Below are 21,102 nucleotides of genomic sequence, written 5' to 3' on the forward strand. Positions count from 1 at the left end.
AATAATAGTAATTTAGAATGATAATAATTTATAATAATAGTATTAATAATATGTAAAATATGTTCATAATACTATTATTTATGGTAATATATTATAAGATATTGACAGAAAATTAACATCATTATTATCATTAATAACAATAATAAATAAATAAATGAATAATTATTCATTTATTAATTAATTAATATGATCAATTATTAAGAATATTTATTAATTCATAATTTTATTCATGATAAATCATTTTAATTTAAGTATTTCTCAATTGAGAATTAATAATAATAATAATAATAATAATAATAATAGTAATTTATAATGATAATAATTTATAATAACAGTATTAATAATATGTAAAATATGTTGATAATACTATTATTTATGGTAATATATAAGATACTGACATAAAATTATCATCATTATTATTATATTATTAACAAAAATTATATAATTATTGTATGAATTAATAATTCATACTAACTGTTAATAATTATGATTAGATTATAATATAATTTGTATTTTTTTGTTTATTATTTTAATAATAATAACAATTAAAATCTTGACTGAGGCTGTCAGAATTTATGCATTAAAGTTTAACTCACTGGTAAATAAAATGTGGAGACCGTGTAATCTCAGTTTGATGTCATATATAATAATATTTTAGGATGGATCTGGATCTTTGTGTCTCGTGAGCGATAAAATGTGGTGAAGTCCACTCTGCAAATAACAAGTCACGTGATTGTGTGGGAGAAATGTTAATGTCTTGACTCAAACTGCCACCTGTTAGTCTTCATATCACCACATGATTATTATCAGTATCAAATAACAGTTGCAGAGGCAGCAGTGACATCTGTGGCCCTGTGTTTAAAAGCAGGATCACTGTCACACACCTCAAGTCATGATTCACACCGGTGAGACCTGATCGTGGTCTTTACCAGCTGCACCTGAACGTCACATCGTTACCTGAAACTAAAGGTGGGTGTCTCCTCCTCTGTGGATGCCGCGCCCCTCCACACACACACACACACACACACACACACACACGGCATCTTCCAGGAAGAAACCCCGGAATAAAACCCGTCAGTCGGTGAATGAGCGGCTCCTCTCAGGTCTAAGGAGGATTTCCAGGAGCTGCTGTTGAGACGGACACACAGTCACCATGCTGATTAAAGAGTTGTGAGTATCTAACTTTGTCAAAGTATGTGTGTGTGTGTTGGTAAAGTGTTTGTGTTTGTATGTATGGTGGCCTCCCGGCGGCTCAGCACCTCAGCCTGGCTGTGTGAACTCACTGTGGACACTACGGAACTCCATAGAAACCTCTGGATGTTTTAACTTCAGTCGGTTGTTAGCAAAAGTGCGCACGCGTTAGACACAATATTTGGGGACTGGAGGTAATGTCGGCATAAATATGTTGAGCTATCGTTGTATATTTGAAACAGCGTTGTTGTTTAACTTTAAACGGTTTATAGTGCTCGCTACCGACCGAAGTTAACTAACTTTCTAACGTTAGCCTACACTGTAATTTGGTAGGAAGAGGGTCGCGAGAGGTGCGGCCAAACAACTTTCAGAGTTTAATTTCCATTGATTAACGTATTATTTGAGGTATTTAATAACGCCGAATTATATGTCAATGTCAATTGATAAGGCACGTTATAAATTAATATCTCATAATGCGTGTTTGTGGATTTATAAGGAATAGCATCTTTAAATTGCAATTTCTCGGGCGGGGTTCGTTTTTTTTCCCCAGCTTGGCAAATATCGGGGGCTTATGAGGTAAAGTAGGTTTTATTTACATAGCCAAATATCACAAATCACATATTTGCCTCAAAGGGCTTTATTTGCATTAATGAGCTTTTTATTTCTACATTCTTGCAAGTCTTTAGTCAGGCACTTTTATGACAGTGATATCATATGTTCACCAGTGCTGGAACACCATCCAGTAGCTGTCTGTCATCTGACCATGGTGCAAAGTACATTAAAGGTTAGCCATGTTAAACTATTATGCTCAAGAGGGAAAATAGTGCTTATAAAATATGATAAATGGACCATGGCTGGCATTTGTAAACGGTGCAGGCAAACCTAGATGTGTTTTTTATATCACCCCAGCCATCAAGTTCAAACCTGGGAGGCTCCTCTTTCACTCTGATCTGTTCTAATGAAATATTCAGGCCTTGCTAGACTGGCAACAGGTGCCGATTAATTGGCTATTGTATCAAGGCTCACCAGAGGAGGATACACACAAAGAACACACACATCCAGCGTTTCCACCAAAAGTTCCAGGTTTATTAGTTCTCTCTCTGCCGCGGTCTTGATTGCAGATTTATAATTTCCTCTTCCTGTTATCTATGTTCCTGTGATAATGGGACAACACCACAGAACTAACTGTCATGCTACTTCCCAGGGCTGATTATAGTATTTAACTATGAATCAATCAGTCCAGATACACTCTCTGAGGCAGTGTGCTGAGTAAAATCCTGCTGGTGGCGTTGTTATTGTGCCAGGTGTGAAAAAGCCAGAGCCTCACTGAGAAGAGACGTGTGTTGTGATCTTTGCTGTTTTCATGGCTGCATCTGAGAGACAACAGTGGTTTCATGAAGCAGTTGCTGAACAGACATGTTGAAATTGTCTATACTTCAGCTGACTGACCACTGGTTCATGTTCTTACTTCAGTTCGTCAGATTTCTCAACCAGAAAAACCTCTTGAGATTAAAATTTTCTTCTTCAAGAGTGTCAGGCAGCAACACAAGTTACGGACCGACGACATAGAACAAAAGTACAAAATAAAAAACATGCAGCTCTAAAACAAGTGATATAAAACACAGAATGAGATCACTACAAAGAGAAGCCAAAGAGTATGTTAATATATGCCATAAGTTGACCATAAAAACACGGGCAGCTACACATGATTATAAAGAGCTGCTAAAACACACCGGCAAAAATCTGGCAACAGTGCTTTGAAACAGCCGAGAGGAACCAATGAGTGCAACTTTAAGTCCTTCAAAAGATTCCATATACTTAAATGGTTTGCCAAACTCCCTGCGTATAGACACTAAAAATCAAATTTAAAAACCCACACCCACAAAATTAAGGCGCTGATTGGTTGAAGGAGCTCTCCTCTGATGTTACATATGACGTTCAGTTCAGTCATCATGAGGAGTCCACCGACACAGCCTGTGAAAACAGCTATACTCTGTCCTCTGCAGCTCTGGAGTGAGCTTTATAAAGGTGCTATTTAGAAAGCAGGGAGGGTCTAAAGAAAGACACCATTGAGTTGCATTATGGGAAGTGTAGGATCCAGCTTGAGCCTTGCTGAAGTAGAGATATCTTGGTGTCTGCTGATTTTGATTTTGACCATTTTTCTTCTCAATCTGTCTCTTGTGATTCTCTTAACTTCATGGAATTACAGTAACTCTTAAATGCATCTTTAATAATGCAGTGGGATCACTCCAGCCACAATACTGCGATCTGTGACTCAAATGTGGGCGGGGGGCGTAATGGTCCCTTCTTTAATTCCTACCTCCCTACCTCTGGCACTGATGCTCGAACCACACCCATTATCAAACTCAGTCTTCATTGTGACCTCAGCTACACACCTGTAAAGTTTAATTGGCGGCACAGTGGTGCAGTGGTTAGCATTGTCGCCTCACTACAAGGTTACAAGGGTGGGGGAGCCCTACGTGTAGAGTTTACATGTTCTCCCCATGTCAGCGTGGGTTTCCTCCAGGTGCTCCAGCTTCCTCCCACAGTCCAAAGACATGCAGGTTAATTGGTGACTCTAAATTGTCCGTAGGTGTGAATGTGAGTGTGAATGGTTGTCTGTCTCTATGTGTCAGCCCTGTGATAGTCTGGTGACCTGTCCAGGCTGAACCTCGCCTTTAATGTCAGCTGGGATAGGCTCAGTAGGTGTCACCAGGACCACACTTTGTCATGATGACACATACACAGACTCAAAGTGCAAACAATACCAGCCATCGCTATGTTGTTGTGTCTGTAAATGACTCAGTGGCATCACTTCAGAGGTTCCTGTGGATTAAAGCAGTAGTTTGATACACACACTTATTCTCTTTCTTGCCAAGAATTTGATGAGAAGATCGAGACCACTGACTGTTTGGAAAATATGAACCGTTAGGAGCAGCCAGCGGCAGGTTAGCGTAGTTGGGTTTAATATTACAAATACAAATGAAACTTTAACTAGCCTACTAGAAAAATATCATCAATTGCTTTTTCAGTCTATTAGATTGAAGTCTTATTAGATAAAACAGATGTCCACAAAGTTTTCCATTGGGGACAAATTTTACACTTGGAAAAAGGTGATAAATTGCAGTGTATTTTATGGCAATACTCAGCATATCCTAACATATTTAAAATCACAATAATAATAATGATACCGTAAAACCGTGTTATTTTCTGAGGCAGTTACCATAGAGTGAGAATCTCAAACAACTGTCCAAAGGTCAAGAAACTGTCGGCCATGCAGTGCCCCATGAAGCAGGGAAATTTCCTTTTTATACATAGATAATACATATTATGATTTGTACAAGGTTAGTCGTGATGCACTCTCACACAACAACACCCTCACTGTATTTTATTTCTACATGGCAGTAACTACCGGTAATTGTGCAATAACTGCTGTGGACAATTTGCTGATTCTGGCACTTTATAGCTGCCTCTAATATATGATACGCAATGTGTCCTCTTTCTCTTTTTATCTCTTCTGCACCAATCCGTAGTCGTACTCCAAATTTTGTTGAACTCTGCATAACACAATGACAAAAAAGGCTTTATAAGTTCTAAGTTAAGCAAACTAGTTATAACGTGATAGTCAAAACGCTTTAGAGGTGCTGGAAGGTCAGTTACGTTATCTTTGGACAGCCAGGCAAACTCTTTATGCTAAGCTTAGCCAATCTGGAAATCCATCGGTTTTAAAAAAAAAAAAAAAAAAAGGATTTTTGTATTGTTCCTTTACCTCTGAAGGCACTGCCCGTAGTTTTTAGACTAACGGAAGTGCAGGGGCCTCTGTGATCGCTCAACCCCTTCACTTCTGGCGGTGCCCCCAGGGAATCGCCTTGTTGTTTACAAATACTTCCAGGTAGAAAACCAGCAGAGTTTAGCTATTTTCACGTCATTTTTCACGTCACTATATCACCGTGTAGACTAATCTGATGTTTGTAAAGTCTATAAACACAATGATTGAACAAACTTTACTATTTCTGTGTGCACGTTTTGTAATTAATAACATGGTCATCATTAGCTGGGCTAACCGTTAGCTGTTAGCTCCGTTAGCGGTGTCTGTAGTAACTCAATAACTCAATAAATGGTCCGTGAAAAAAATATTTTTTCCAGCGGATATCTTAGTTACAACATGATTAAGCTAGCAAAGCAGTTTTGTGTTTCTATGTGTGGTATTTATTCAGTTTTGGGAAATCACGATGTCTAGAAAGCATCAGTGGCTGCAGCTGACAGGGACAGCTAACAGCAGCAGCAAAGCTAACATCAGGACGCCATCTGTTAAAAGCCTCCCGTTGTCAGATACGACGTGAAACTACTCCAGTTAGCTCAATCATGTTGTAACTAAGACATCCGCTGGAAAAAAATATTTTTTTTCACGTTGACGAGACGGCGTTTTGGGTGGAGCGGTCGCCATGGACGCGGAGCTTGCTGTTTCTGTAGGTACACATTTCCTGGGGACACCTGCACGTCTCGGCCACGCCCCCTCCATTGTGATTGGCTAAAGCGCAGCATCGTTCAAACTCAAACTCAGCCTTAGAGATAGGGTGAGGAGCTCGGAGTAGAGCCGCTGCTCCTTCACGTCAAAAGAGGTCAGTTGAGGTGGTTCAACATCTGATCAGGATCCTCCTGGGCGCCTCCTGTTAGAGGTGTTCTGGGCACGTCCCACTGGTAGGAGGCCCCGGGGCAGACCCAGAACACACTGGAGGGATTATATATCTCATCTGGCCTGGGAACACCTTGGGGTCCTCCAGGAGGAGCTGGAAAGTGTTGCTGGGGAGAGGGACGTCTGGGGTGCTTTGCTCAGCCTGCTGCCCCCACAACCCGGCTTCAGATAAGCGGATGAAAATGGATGGATGGATAGTGAGCTTTAGAGTTGCAGGAAGGTCGATTCTGTTATCTTTGGACGGCCAAGCCAAGCCTGTTTCCCCTTTTTCCACTCTTTATGCTAAGCTAACTGGCAGCAGGTTCATGGTGACATATTTACTGTACAGACATGACAGTGGTGACTCGGCAATAAAGTGAATTTCCCAAAATGTCCTAACACATCCTCATCCACTTATTGTAGGTCTGCGGTAGAGATGTCGTTGTGGTGTTGTCTGTTTTATTGTTTACTGTTGTTCTCTAATATCGTCTTGTTTTTTTCTCTGTCTCTTTCAGCCGAATTGTCCTGCCCATTTCAGTGGAGGAGGTAAGGACTCATTTTATTACTTTTATTGTGTCAATGAAATATAAATGTCCCAGATTGAGCTTAGATGGATAACATCAATTTAAAGTCCACTTGTCTGTCATACGAATGACAGATATAACCTAGAATATCTGCACAGATCATTCATTACAATCACAGTGACATAACATTTGAAGCACTTCAGCACACTGTCTTGGTGATTAATTGAACATTAAACATTTTATGGTGTAGGTTTGTATTTCACTGCTTACTTTGTGTAGCAGTAAATACTCTTTAGATTCTCATCGCTGGAATGCTGCTGCATGTGAACATAATTCGGTTATAATCGTGCATCTGATCTCACGGCCTGTAAACATGATAAAAGGCATGACGGAGCTGATGGGATTTTACACATACTACACTAAGTGGCTCTCTCTCGGCACACTATGTGCCCTGACATGTGTTAGCCGCTCTCAGGACTGTCACTTCAGGCTGCCTTTAGATGCCCTTGCAGTTGAAACACTTAGCTATCAGGTCCAGAATTTATTTAGCTGTGTTTAATCTACTGTACGATTGGTTGTTCCCACGTTATCAAGAGAGCAGGCTCTTTCCCTTTACCCTTCATCAGATTTCTGCTTTATTAAAGAACCATCAGTTTTTAATCAACCTCACTGCACTTGTTTGTGAACCACTTCCTTGGGTTTTTTTCTTTGCCCAGATGCTATTGGCTCATTCAACATTTTAATCCAAATGTTCCATACAACACTGTACTCTTTGTTGTTTTTCCGTTGCTCAACACAAAGCAGGAGCCAGTATTTCACTAAGCCACATGACATGTATGACCGGCTTTTCCTCTGATCCCTCTCAGTGAGAAGCAGGAGCTGGATTCCTGTGTTGGTTGAGTAACACAGTCACAATTGTTAGAGCTGGATCAAATCTGGAGGAAATAGGAGAGAGCTCTATAGTCTGTGACATTAATCTGCACGTCCTGTCATATGTGAAAGTGTTGCATAACTTGTAATGGACTTTTTTTGACTGCTGACATTTTATAGATGGAGTAAATCGATTAAATGGTTACTCCTGCAGTTTAGTGTTGTTTAGTGCACTTACATTAAGTTCTCAAAAAAAAAAAAAAAAGATTTGAAAAAGAGCAGCAGAGGCCCAGATATCCTGACCTTCAGTCACTAGTGTGGGTCAGACTCCAGAAACACTGCATCCTGTTAATGCAGGGGTGTCCAGACTTTTTTGAGTGGGACTCAGCTGCATCTTGCATCATATCCCAGGTAGCCAGAATTACCTGGCCCAGAAACAGCCTGAGCTCGGCACTCAGCAGAAATAAGTTAGGCCACATTCAGCTGCCTGATTCGGCTTAGACTCTGGATCAGTGAAGCAAAGAAATGAGCAAAGCAAAGTGGCCCACTTCTGGCTGCCGACACTGCCATTACTGGGCCATTATTAAAAACACCCTGGCTGAGCATTGGCCCAAACTCGGCATGCTGTAAGTAATATGTCACACTACACCTGGTTGCTCAACTCCGCTGAGACTTGGGATGAATGACGCCCCAGAATTGGGCAAAAAAAGTGCCCCACCTACAGCTGCCGACACTGCCATCACTAGGCTCTTATCAAAAATGACCTGGCCCAGCATCGGCCCAAACTCTGCAAGCCCTAAGAAACAAGTCAGGCTGCATTTGGTTGCCCGATTCAGCAGACACTCAGGTTGAATGACGCCCCAGAATTTGGCAAATAAAGTGGCCCACTTCCAGCTGCTGACACTACCATCACTAGGCTGTAATCAAAAATGACCTGGCCCAGCATCAGCCCAAACTCGACACACAAAAAGAAATGAGTCAGCCTGCATTCGGCTGCCCGATTCATCAGAAATTCCAGGTGAATGACGCCCCACAATTGGGCCAAATAAAATGGCCCACTTCCGGCTGCTGATGCTCAGCCCATACTCGGAACACCAGAGTTGGGCTACACCCAGTTGCTCGACTCAGCTGAGACTCGACATGAATGACGCTGCAGAATCAGGCCAAATAAACTGGCCCGATTCCGGCTGGTGGCGCTGCCATCAGTGAGATGGGTTATTTTAAAAAATCACATTCAAATAACAAAAGCAACTGTTTTTGAGTGGTTTGGAGTGAAAAAGTATTCAGATTTCCAAAAGTCTTGAAAACAGCTATCCTTAGTGTCAACTTCACACTTCTTTTGTTAAGGCCATGTCTGAAATATCTGGTGTTAAGTAATTATTTCCTTGTTTACGGTCGGTTGGCGTAGTTCCTACTTGGTGCATGTCTACAAACTGAACGACAGTCCTGCCATTGTCAGGTGAATTAAAAATAATGCAAACTGATCCTCCCTCATGGACCAGTATCGTGTTAATTAGAGAGTATATTCTGACAGACAAGCCCAGGGCTGTTTAATATCGATCTGCAGGCCAGACTGAACTTTGGACACAACTACATTAATGCAACTCAATGACATTGGTATTCATTTACATCTTTCACACCCCAGCAGCATAAGATTTTATCCCAGTGACTGTGACCATTTTATAAAACGTTCGTTTTAGTCCACACCTTGTTTTCGTCCATTAAACACATGATGTGGACCAGCAGGTTGACTTTTTCTCTGACAAACTTGACAGACAGAGCACTTTGCCTCGACATGTTTAGCCCAGTACTGAGGACCACCTTCGGTCAGGTTCAGCCTGTTTTTGTTTGCAGCCGTGTGTTGTGTTCCCGCCCTCGAGCTTCTCCTAAAGGCCTGCATTACGTCTGACTGTACTTGACAATGAGAAGACACACTGGTTTTACACGACAAGTCGCATTCCTGAGTTCCAGCTCACAGCGGCGAAGGCTGAGCATCCACAGATACCAAAACAGGTTACTTAGCTGTAGAAGTGCTGTGTCACCGGGGAGAGAAAGGGCTCTGCGTCATTCAGCTGCAAGGTTTTTGTCCAAATACACTACAGTGGATGTGTCACTAACTGTCACCCAATACATCCAGTAATCATATAGAAGAGACAAAGATAACAACCGGTTTATCAGCAGAAACCTCCCCCAGAATGCAAAGCAACCTGCATCTTTGTGTCACAGATAGAGTGTGAAAAAGTTTCCAGTGTCTTTTGTGAAGTAAATGCATTGCAGCATTGTCATCTACCATTTTGGCAAATGTAGGAACTGATCTTCACCTGGAAAACCCTGGAAACCACTGGAGTTTCACAATCTCAATTTCCAGGCCTGCAAAAGTCACAGAGTTAGTAAAAGTCATCAGGAGTTTTGTATTGTTGTAATCAGGGATGCACCGACATAGGTTTTTCCTACCAATAACCAATAATTACCTGCTCCTCATGGAGTCATAACCATGACCACTTTCATAAACACACACAGGTGCCGTCTCACCGTTCCACGACAGACTAGTCTACAGCTACCATGTAGAATAGCAATGTGCTATTGGTTCACCTCACACATTAACACTCAACTCGGACAAACAAGCGGCTGTGTCTCACACACACGTAGCCCGGGTGGGAACGATACAAATGATCGGTTATCAATAATTTTAACAACAGTCGAGTCTTTTGAAGGCTCAGTGTTGTTAGCCGCTGCTGCTAATTAGCTCGTGCTAACACTCTGGAGACGTCCTTCACCGCTGAGTTTGTCTGTTTAACAGCTGCCGAAAGTTTGTTGATCTGGTGGGGTGGCAGGCAGTTGGAAATCAGATCCTTGGCGCAATCCCGTTGTCTTTCTCTGGAACGTGAAAGACATCCACACGGTGACATGTTTTGCCCTCTAAACAACATGCTGAACTTCTTCTCTGTGTTAATTGGTGACTTGTAAACCAAGTTTACAAGTTTACAAGGCTAAGCCTTCTGCTGTTACATGTTACCTGTATATGTGACGTAGTGTGCCGGTGTTTGTTGCGGGAAGTGAGACTCTTGGTTAGTTTGGGTCCTTGAAAAGTCATGGAAAAGTCTGAAATTCTGTCCATGAAAATGTGTTCAGTGTTTTAGCGTTGCCTGACACATCCTCTGGGCTACTTCATAAACATTTTGTGTGTGTGTGTGTGTGTGTGTGTGAAGTAGGAGTGTGTGGGACTGGCCAGTAATGTGAGTCACTGTTTCCAGTGTCACAGCACTTTTGCCTGACTCAGGAAGGGTTTGAATTGTGGGGGGTTGGATGAGGAAGAAGAAGAGGAAGTGAGGGGGGGTGAAGGTTAAGAAAAGGCTTACTCTGCTTGTTTTCTGATGCTGAAGTCTGGGACACCTACAGGAAAATGGTTAACTCGAGGCCACTTCCATGAATGGTTAACTGAGGCTGTGACAGACTGATTCTCAACAGGGGTCTTTAAACTCACCTTTCCATTCTGTTGTGTCTCTCTGGGGTTATTAATATAGATTTATTTTTATTTAGCCAGTTATATAGTTGTTTGGAGAAACACTGGAGTTGACTTTATTGATACGAGTGAGGATGGAGAAGCTGTCAGCAGGTTCCATTTAAAGCAGAGCAGTTTATTGTCAGAGGCAGGGTAGTTAAATATTCAGTGTGTGTGTGTGTGTGTGTGTGTGTGTGCGTGTGGTTTTAACTCTGCAAAACAAACTTACTAACAATAAACCAAGACATCTACTAGTGTTATGTAAGGATAAGGTTCCTCTCCAGACAGGAGTGTTTGTTTCACTCTCCCTTCCTCAGGTGGGTCATGCGATCTTTTTTGAGATCTCTTCCTGGGGACTTTTAACAATAGTAGTGTAACAACACCTCTGTATTTTTATTAGAAAATAAAAAGGCACTATGATTAAACTTCTGACACGGAAATTATTTAGGAAGAAATCGTTTGAAATCCCACTTTCTCCTCTGTAAATTCACCACTTCAAGCAGAAGAGAGAAGATAATGGTGGAAAGCTTCGCCTCCTCTGATGCTGCTGCATCACGTCTGCAGCTGTCTGTGCTGTGAAAATCAAGAGTGCTTACCCCACAGAAAAATCTGGCGACCAAAATGCCCCTAGAAGTACACTGCACAGCATAATGACAAAAAAAACCAACTGCTCGCCTTGAAGCAATCTCAGTCGACTGAGGGGTCTTTGACTGACGATTCAAATCTCCGACTGTCAAGAGGCAGCCCTAAACATAGCGCAGCTTTAAGGTCATGTCAAAAGATTTGTTGTTTTGAGCAGTCCCAAAGCATCATTCAGGATGAGACAACTGATTTCACTGTTGTATAAATGTGTCTGTTAACTGTGCTCTCCTCTTTTGTCCCTCCAGTACCAAGTGGGTCAGCTGTACGCAGTAGCAGAGGCCAGTAAGAATGAGACGGGTGGAGGAGAAGGTGTGGAGGTGTTGGAAAACAGGCCCTACGAGAATGAGGATGGAGAGAAGGGGCAGTACACCCACAAGATCTACCACCTGAAGAGGTAGGCAGCTCAGCACTGTCGTTTTGTTACTGGTGTCTCAAAGACAAGACAGCCTGTTTTTGGTCAAGGGTGAAAAGTTTGGCATGTTTAATCACTCTGCGAGCTGAGCCAGTGATTCCAGTGAGACAAAGGGATTTTTGGTTTAAATGTTGTGTGACCAGGAGGCACAGTGTACTTATGTCACACTGCAAACATCATAGGACATCATACAGGGTTCCCACGGTCATGGAAAACCTGGAAAAGTTGCAGAATTTTACAATCTCTAATCTGAAAGACATTGTTCAGGGGGCGCAGTGTGATGCAGTCTCCCAGTAGTGAAATGAATGTAAGCTATTTAAGGTAAAGGTATTGAAATGGACTTGCAAAACGATTAAAATTTCAGGGTTCCCACGGTCAAGAAATTTCACAATCTGATTTCCCAGGCCTTGAAAAGGCATCTAATTAGTAAAAGTCCATGAAAGTTTTGGAAAACTTTGGATAACCTTCCACGTAATGGTACGTAACGGCAAATTTGTCAGTTAGCCGTTAATATAACGTAGTTTCAATATGCGTCAACTTAGGGCTGCATGATATATTGTTTGATTATCGACACTGTGATGTGCAGTAGTCGCATTGAAGGACGTGCAATGAAGGCAAATTAACTCAAAAGATTGATTTGATGAAGAAGACCCTGAGATACTTGAACTCCTTTGGTTGGGGCAGTAACTCACCCCCAACCGGGGCAGTCCACGTTTTACCAGCAGAGAACCATGACCTCAGACTTGGAGGTGCTGACTCTCATCCTGACCGCTTCACACTCGAGTCGTGAAGGTAGAACGGAGCGTGAGATGGATTGGCAGTTTGGTTCAGCATCTACAGTGATGCAGGCGCTGGTGAAGGGGAAGCTGAGCAAGAAGGCGAAGCTTTTGATTTACTGGTCCATCTACATCCCAACCCTCACCTATGGTCATGGGCTCTGGGTAGTGACTGAAAAAATGAGGTCATCGAAATGAGTTTCCTCTGTGGAGTGGCTGGGCTCAGCCTTAAAGATAGAGTGAGGAGCTCGAACATCTGGAGGGAGCTCTCTACAGATGTCCAAGCTCCTTACCCTTCGCATCGAAAGGGGTCAGTTGAGGTGGCTTGGGCATCTGATCAGGATCCTCCTGGGTGCCTCCTGTTGGAGGTGTTCCCGGCCCATCCAAATGGTAGGAGGCCCCGGGGCAGACCCAGAACACACTGGAGGGATTATATATCTCATCTGGTCTGGGAACGCCTTGGGGTCCTCCAGGAGGAGCTGGAAAGTGTTGCTGGGGAGAGGGACGTCTGGAATACTTTGCTCGGCCTGCTGCCCCGTGACCTGGCTGTGGATAAGCGGTTGAAAATGGATGGATGGAATTTATTTGATGCTTGAGGTGAATGGAAATGTCTGCTTTCAGACGTTATGTGTATATGTGACGTAGTGTGGTGGCGTTTGTTCCAGGAAGTGAGACTCTCCTGCATGTGTGTGTGTAGAAAAGTCCTGCAACCAGGCCGGCAAGTGCAGCGGACACAAGTGAAGTGCATGTTTTTCTGGGTCCTTGAAAAGTCATGAAAAAGCTTTGAAATTTTTTCCATGAAAATGTGTGGGAACCCTGATTGTAGGATTACAGTGGAAAAGCAATTAATGAACAGGAAAGTGAGGCTATGAAAACTATAAAGTTGTACCTACTGTGTCTTATATTTCTGTATGTGTGTCTGTGAATACATTCACTACAGGAATGTGTGTTTTGTGTTTGTGTATACTTCTGTGACCCCATCAATCCATGTTTGTGTCTCTGCAGTAAAGTGCCAGCTATTATCCGCAAGCTTGCTCCAAAAGGTTCTCTGGAGGTTCACGAGAAGGCCTGGAACGCATATCCTTACTGTAAAACTGGTGAGTCCCACCTCATACATGTTTGGGGACAATGAAAAACACTGTATACAGGTTAGCAGCCCGTCCTCCATCAGTGCCTTGTGGTCCCATTATACAGACCAACCCCAGCTGTGTGTAACTGTGCACAGTTACAGTGTGTTGTTGAATTTCACCAATGAAAAGCTTGATGCTTACAATCTGTTTATTATCTAAAACCTCTCCTCTCTTTCCATCTCCGCCCCCCTTCTCTGCTCTTCAGTCCTTACAGTGAGTATTTTGTTTTTCACTTTTTATTGTAACTATGACCCTCTTTATGACTGTAAGGAGCTGAGTTTAAACTGTGTTCAGTGTTTAACTTAACATGATGAAAGATAAGCTGAGTTGGACGACAGCGCAGTGATGAGCACAGTGATAGGATTCTTGACTGATCATGCATCTCTCCCATGCTTACAGAATGTGTACATGAATGACAACTTTGAGATTAAGATTGAGACGTGGCACAAACCTGATATGGGGGACCAGAATAATGTAAGTCATGTGACCCTCCATGTAGGTTAAGAAAATCCATTACAGGTAAAGTCGTGCATGCCTGAAGAATTATGCGGGATTTATACTTCTGCATTAAACTGACGCCGTACCCTTCGCTGTAGCCTGACGTGCACTTCCCCAGAAATGTAACTTCACGTCGCAGTGTAAGCTGAAACCATTTCCCTCAGTGGAAACAAAACTTTGATTTACTTTAATTTGATTTACTTTAATTTGAAGACAATAAAGCCTCCACAAAAATAGCATTTTAAGTCCTGTGTGTGATTTATCCTGGCTTCATATGAGCAGAGGAAAACTCTGCTAACTGCTAGGCTAATTTATACAATGTAAAATGCCATAGACTTGTGCTAATAACGTTAGCATGTTGTATTTGTTTGGAAAACTTGTTTAGTATAAGACAGTTGTTTTGTCAGTGAACCTTGTGAGCTGTAATGGAGCCAAATTTTGTAACGTTACCTTTGTTAAATGTTGCTGTTGTCCCTGGCTTCGTATGAGTAGAGGAAAAGCTCGCTAGCTGCTAGGCTAATTTATACAATGTAAAATGCCATAGGCTTGTGCTAATAACGTTAGCATGTTGTATTTGTGGGGAAAATGTGTCCAGATAAAGACAAGTGTTTGTCTGTGAATGCTGCGAGTTACAGTGAAGCTGATTTGAGTTCTTGTGTTTGAAACTGTCTCTATTAAGCCATGTTTAATGTGTGTTTAACATGTGTTTAATGTGTGTTTAATGTGTGTTTAACATGTGTTTAGAAGCAACTAATCTTTACAGCACTTCACAGAAACCCCACCGCCGACTAGTGTCTTGGAGGTGTAACTGCAGAATGACACAGACACCATTGCACAAGTATAAATGCTCACAACGGCGTAGGCCACGTGCGTAGGCTACAGCGAAGGCTCTGCATAGAGCTGACACACGAGTATAAATCCTGCTTCAGACTTACTGTTGAGAAATATGCATTTTGGTTGTTAAGGGATGGTAATTAAAATAACTGTGCTGTTTTACTGCTGTGGATACAAAACTTAAAACAGTGGAAACCTCTTGTAATCACGTCTGTCTGGGTCAAATTGATCAATGTATGTGAATATATACATGAAGTCTGATATGTGTTTCCTGCTGTTACCAAACAATCATTCTCAGAACCCATCGGCTGTATTCGGTGTCTGACTTCCGGCAGATGGTGATACAGCCTCTGGGGGCAGACCCCCAATTTGGCATTCCGGTTTGATTTGGGCGGAGGAGGCGAATTTCCGTTTCCGACTTCCGTTTATTTATAAGTAAATATGCTGAACCATTGCGATGGATTCAGAGTTTGCAGTGACGCCAATTATGTTCTGCCTCGTAAGTTCACCGCACGGACCGTTTAACCTGGCAACAACTGCAGCCGGCTCAAACGTGATTGGTCAATATCACGCGGACTACAAACAGCCTACAACCGGAAACCAGGGCTCATCCGCTCTTCTTCCGGAGGCAAGATCTCTGGGGTTTGCCTACAGACTCTACATTCACTGAATGTAGAGTCTGTATATAGAGACTACCAAACACCTGACCTAACTTGATGGTTTGATTTTGTCTCGCTGCAGGTACACGGACTAGATGAAGGCACATGGAAATCAGTGGAAGTAGTTAACATTGACATTGCTGACAGGAGTTCCATAGATGCAAAGGTAAGAACAAACCAGTGTCCCTGCAGATCCTAAAAAAGGCTCCACGCCAGCAATAGCCTTGGCTGTTAATTGAGCTGCAGCATATATAACTAATATTAGCTTGTTTCATATTTGTCATGGCTGCACTGAATATCATTGTACTTGTTTCACCCATTCTTTAAGGACTACAACCCAGAACAAGATCCAGCCATCTTTAAGTCAAAGGAGACAGGTCGAGGGCCGTTGGGACCTGGGTGGAAGGTACTACACCTGCTATCACTCTTCACTGTGGCTCACAAATGATTTGAGTTCAAAGGCCTGGAGAGTTCATGTTCTCTGTGCATCTGTGTGTTTGCAGAAAGAACTCGCCAACAACCCCGACTGTCCTCACATGTGTGCCTATAAGCTCGCCTCTGTTAATTTCAAGTGGAAGATAATAGGGAGCACTGTGGAGGGTGTGATTCAGAAGGTATACAATTAGAGGAAATATTCACAATATACTTCACACTTGCTCCACAGATGTAATTATTTAGACATTAGATTAAAACAAAAAACTTGCAACTGCTGCCTTTTGTGAAGATGAATTACAAGTAACTCTAGCATGTCTGTGCTGTAGACTGTCCAGATGTTACAATTACTGACATTTCTGAATCGATGGTGATTCGCCCATGTCTGCATCACAATGCATCTAAGAATCTATAATTCTTCCCCACCTCTAATATATATATGCTACACAGTATTCGTGACTATTATTTAATCTGTCCTGTCCCTCTGCCACTGTGTGTCCTCACGCTGTCGTTCTCACACTCCCGCCCTGTCTCTGCAGATAGAGAAACGCATCTTCACCCACTTCCACAGACAACTGTTCTGCTGGATCGACAAATGGATCCATCTGACGATGGACGACATACGGCGCATGGAGGAGGAGACAAAGGCGGAGCTGGATGAGGTGACTGAGCGCAGTACACTGTACACTGCACCACTGTTTCAGGACAGAGCAGTGATGCCTTTAGTGCAGGGGTGTTCTGATGACTGAGTGCCTATTTAGGGAGCTCGCATATGATTGAGGGCATCGCAGGAAATGCGCAGTTGCAAGTTGTCCACTGAAATCGCTAGCTTTAGCTAACAGCTCTAGCACTGATGACAGATATGCTCATCAGGATGCAGTTTGATGCAGGCCTCGAGAAGTCAAAGAAATATAAGCTATTTGAAGTCAAAGTATTGAAATGGACTGCAAATGATAAAAATACAGAGTTCCTATGGTCATGGAAAATCTGGTAAGGTCATGGAATTTCACAGTCTCATTTTCCAGGCCTGGAAAAGTCATTTAATTAGTGGGTGATGGCGAAGAAAGTATTCACGCTTCACACTTGCCCTCAACGGTTATGGAAATGAATGAATTGTTTTGGCTATTGTTTAGAATATATTCATTGAAACTACAAAACATGTCTAACATTGAGTGAAATTCGTTCCTTGTATTCATTCATTCATTCATTCATATATTTCCATAACCACTGGTTGGGGGTCACAGGTGTACTGGAGCCTGTCCCAGCTGACACTGGGCGAGAGGCAGGGTACACTCTGGACACTCTGGCGAATTTTGGGCCATTTTGCCGGCAAGCTGCGAGCGTTTAGACACACAGAGCCAGATTGGCGAGTTGATCCAAGGTGCCCAATTTTTCACTTCGTAGGGTAGACATATTGGTGGAACCCTTTTAGTTTAAACAGACCGAGGCGGCCTTCCGCAATGGGAGGGGCTGTCGAAGACTTGTGGGAGGAGCTGTTGATGACGCCGCATGTGCGAGCCACTGGCGGTGGATAAACAGGAAACAGCTGATAGCAGGAATTAGCGAGCAGATAGTAGCAAGAGGGAAATACAAACCTGACAGACACTGTAAAGATGAGCAACTGGGGAGACAACGAATTGCGTGCCCTCAGATGACGGGGATGGTGAAGGACGGGCCGACTTACGAGAGAATCGCCGAAGGACTGACCAGCCGCTGCTTCCCTCCCACATCACTGTTTACGTCACACGCTGAGCTACATGTTTTGTTACTTGCTCACGCCCCCCATTGCCCCGAAAAAGGCGATTCTGTATAAACAAAAGTAGGTAGGCGGCATTTTGCTGCACTCCCTGATTTTGTTTTTATACTGCCAATGCTGAAAAAAGACTGATTGGGCTTTCCTGCAAATTTGCACAATTCCTATCTAAAAAGGGCTCATGGGACAGACAACCATTCACACTCACATTCACACCTACGGACAATTTAGAGTCACCAATTAACCTGCATGTCTTTGGACTGTGGGAGGAAGCTGGAGTACCTGGAGGAAACCCACGCTGACACAGGGAGAACATGCAAACACAGAGGGGCTCCCCCACCTCAGGGTTCGGACCCCCAACTCTGGGTTCAAACCAGGAACCCTCTCTGCGTGTCTGTGTCTATGTGTTTGCCCATATTAAATAAGTGAACTCTACTGTGAATGCTGGTGTTCTAGGGTTGCAAACCTATCTCAGAAAATATCGTGGTTTCACAATATTACAGAATTTATCTTATTATCAGTCAGAGTGACCCTTAAAGGATGAAAACAGGCAGGTTATTGTTGGTTGAACAAATGTTTTATTACTATAACTGAAACTTGAATTCATTTTGTTAATGGAAGTTTGTGTAAAAAGTCTCCTCTTTGAAAATAACTAGAACAAAGGGAGACTCTTCGTCCAGTCGCATTTTTTTTTTTCAATATCGTAAATAAGCAAACATCAACTTTTACATCGCAGTATACCTTGAAACCGGTGTATCTTTGCAACCCTACAGTGTTCTATCTGTATTCTGATCTTTGCCAGCACGGTGCACCTTTTTTATACGGTCTAAGATTTTCTGAGTTGTGCGCACTGCTATTTTTCATCACATCTCTGTTCACGTCTCACTAACACGTCTCTTAATGTCACAGATGAGGAAGAACGATGAAGTCAGGGGCATGGGAGCTGAAGGCAACTGATGACACCTGACTGGCTAACCCAGTGAGTATTAAACACTTGTTCTGGTCAGATCTAACATTTGTAAATTTGGATTTATCGTCTCTAACTTGTTCTGTCTCCTCTTCAGATCACTCCCTGATGAAGGAGGATGTGACTTCAGCCAGTGAGCTCAGAGTCTTCTCCTTGGATGCTGGACCGAGAGCAGCTTGATAGGCATAATCAAGAATACCACGCTTAGATACTAATAAAATTTGCTCTTAATAAGAGCTCCTTATTGTAAAGCAGTTGTGTGTATTTATCTACGACATGTGAATACAACTACAGTAGCGTTTAGGTTTGTTTTTTTTAAGGGACAAGTTTGCAAGTTGGGGAATCTGTTCTTGCTTATGCCTATTTAGTCCTCTTGAGTTTTACATTAGGGGAAAGGTTGTGGGTGTTCGCTGAGGAAATGTTTCTGACTACTGGCGTCCTTTTAATTGCAGTTATTTGGGTTGTGTTCGTTATCTGATTTTGTATTTTCTCAGTGGTTTATTGTTTGTTTTACTCCACTCCTGTCTGTATCCATAAAAGCTCCGGTCACTAGGATCTTACAGACCTTCTGTCTTTATAATAATTTACCAAAATGAAACAGACTAAACTGGTTTTGAGAAAATTCTTAATTTTTCTCGCCCCACAATCTGTACTTTGGCTCTGTTCTGTCAAACTGTTAAATTCCTCCACCCTTAAAGTTTCCTTAATGTGATTTGATTCATCATAACATGCTGGCTGGGGCATTGCAATAAAAATACAGCTTATGATTTACCTAAAAAACATATGAGGTGTTTACTTTGAAAAGACTCCATGAAAGGCATGTGGTATAACTCCAGAGTGGCGGTACTCCTGGTCCGACTGCACCTGCTGTGTGTCAGGTGGTTGGTTTAGCTTCAGACAAAGACGCCAGCTGCTGTTTTGTAATTAAAGCTTTGGTTTAGGTTTTGCGTGTTGGTGATGATGATGATGATGTGTAAGAAGAAGCTGAACTCAAAATGATCGACACGAGCAGTTCTGTCTTGAGTTTAGGAGTTAGGTCGACATCATTGTGAGTCTTGTCCTGTGTTGAATGAATTAACCTGGGTTTTAATGTTATGAGTTGTATGATTGTGTAGTATATTAAAGACAATGTATTTGTTCATGGCTTTGTGTACTTCTGTGCTTCTGCTGGAAAAACTGGTCGATATTAGTGAACAAGCATCACATCCACTGGTAGTGCTTTGGATTACAGACTGAAGAAGATGCGCTGATGATGTGCTGCAGTCACAAATTATTACTTAAATCAGAAGAAACGTCCAGCGTCTAAAATAAAATTCTAAATTAAAGCCGGTGATAGCCGTAGCTGGAGGCATTATGTTTTCAGGTTGTCTGTCCCATCTTTGTAAATTATATCCCAATAATGCCTTTAGGGAATTTCCTCAAATGTTGCACAAACATCCACTTAGATAACCAATGAACTGATTAGAATTAGGTGGTCAAAGGTTGAGGCCACTTTGACCTTGGGTCCTTCTCATTCTCGTGAATGTGATATGAAAACACCTCGAGGGAATTTCTTCAAATTTGGCATAAACATTAACTTGGCATCAATGATTAACTGAAAAGATTTTGTCGGTCAAAAAATCAAGGTCACTGTGACCTTTGGCCTTTCTGCCTATCCACTTCCACTCACGCTGAGTGTCCGCCACATTGAGTTTTGTCCCAAACCAACTAGTGTGTAGTGGAAGTGAGTTATAAAACCCTCCAGTAGTGAGCCTGCACTGATGCCGACTTACTGACCGTGTGCAACACTATTGTGTCCATCACAGAAGATGCTCCATATAAATAAAGTTCAGTGACTATCCCTACAAACCTAACCTGCTCTCACTAAGATAGACATTTATATGCCTGCTGTCATAAGGCTGTAAACATCTTAAAGGTTATATTGTATAAAGGATAAAATATATCCTTCTCTAGTCTCTAGAAAAGAGTCGAAAAGAGTTCATTTGTTTGTAGTGCTGAGTATTTAAGAACGTTACAAAAACCAAGCAGCGTCTAAACATCAGAGTGACAATACAACAATGTATGTTTTATATATAAAAGTTATCAAGTCATTTCTTTTAATGATAAAAACATAATATGAAAAAATAAGGCAAACAATAGCAGCACATACAGATTAAATATAAGTGCAACAAATACATATGAAGAACATAAAATTGGATTAAGCTTTGTTTTTCTCCATGGATACCAAAAGTTATGAA

General features: G+C 42.1%; 1 protein-coding gene across 1 annotated transcript; it reads left to right on the forward strand.

Moving 5' to 3' along the window:
* Positions 1 to 1,009: 1,009 nt before the first annotated feature.
* LOC117259139 (phosphatidylinositol transfer protein beta isoform-like) lies at positions 1,010 to 20,002 on the forward strand. Its single transcript, XM_033630375.2, has 12 exons — positions 1,010 to 1,170; positions 6,382 to 6,412; positions 11,650 to 11,798; positions 13,598 to 13,689; positions 13,928 to 13,935; positions 14,122 to 14,196; positions 15,796 to 15,879; positions 16,042 to 16,119; positions 16,217 to 16,327; positions 16,685 to 16,807; positions 18,808 to 18,877; positions 18,963 to 20,002. Exons 1-11 carry the CDS (start codon positions 1,154 to 1,156, stop codon positions 18,853 to 18,855), a joined length of 816 nt encoding a protein of 271 aa, XP_033486266.1. The 5' UTR covers positions 1,010 to 1,153; the 3' UTR covers positions 18,856 to 18,877; positions 18,963 to 20,002.
* The last annotated feature ends 1,100 nt before the right edge of the window (positions 20,003 to 21,102 follow it).

Source organism: Epinephelus lanceolatus, chromosome 4 (assembly GCF_041903045.1).
Source record: "Epinephelus lanceolatus isolate andai-2023 chromosome 4, ASM4190304v1, whole genome shotgun sequence".
In the NCBI taxonomy this organism is placed as follows: domain Eukaryota; kingdom Metazoa; phylum Chordata; class Actinopteri; order Perciformes; family Serranidae; genus Epinephelus; species Epinephelus lanceolatus.

Bases quoted from the DNA above. Each gene is read 5' to 3' on its own strand.
- LOC117259139 (XM_033630375.2), top strand. The intron at 15,880-16,041 runs GTAAGAACAAAC...CCATTCTTTAAG, and splicing joins GGAGTTCCATAGATGCAAAG to GACTACAACCCAGAACAAGA. The intron at 16,120-16,216 runs GTACTACACCTG...GTGTGTTTGCAG, and splicing joins CGTTGGGACCTGGGTGGAAG to AAAGAACTCGCCAACAACCC.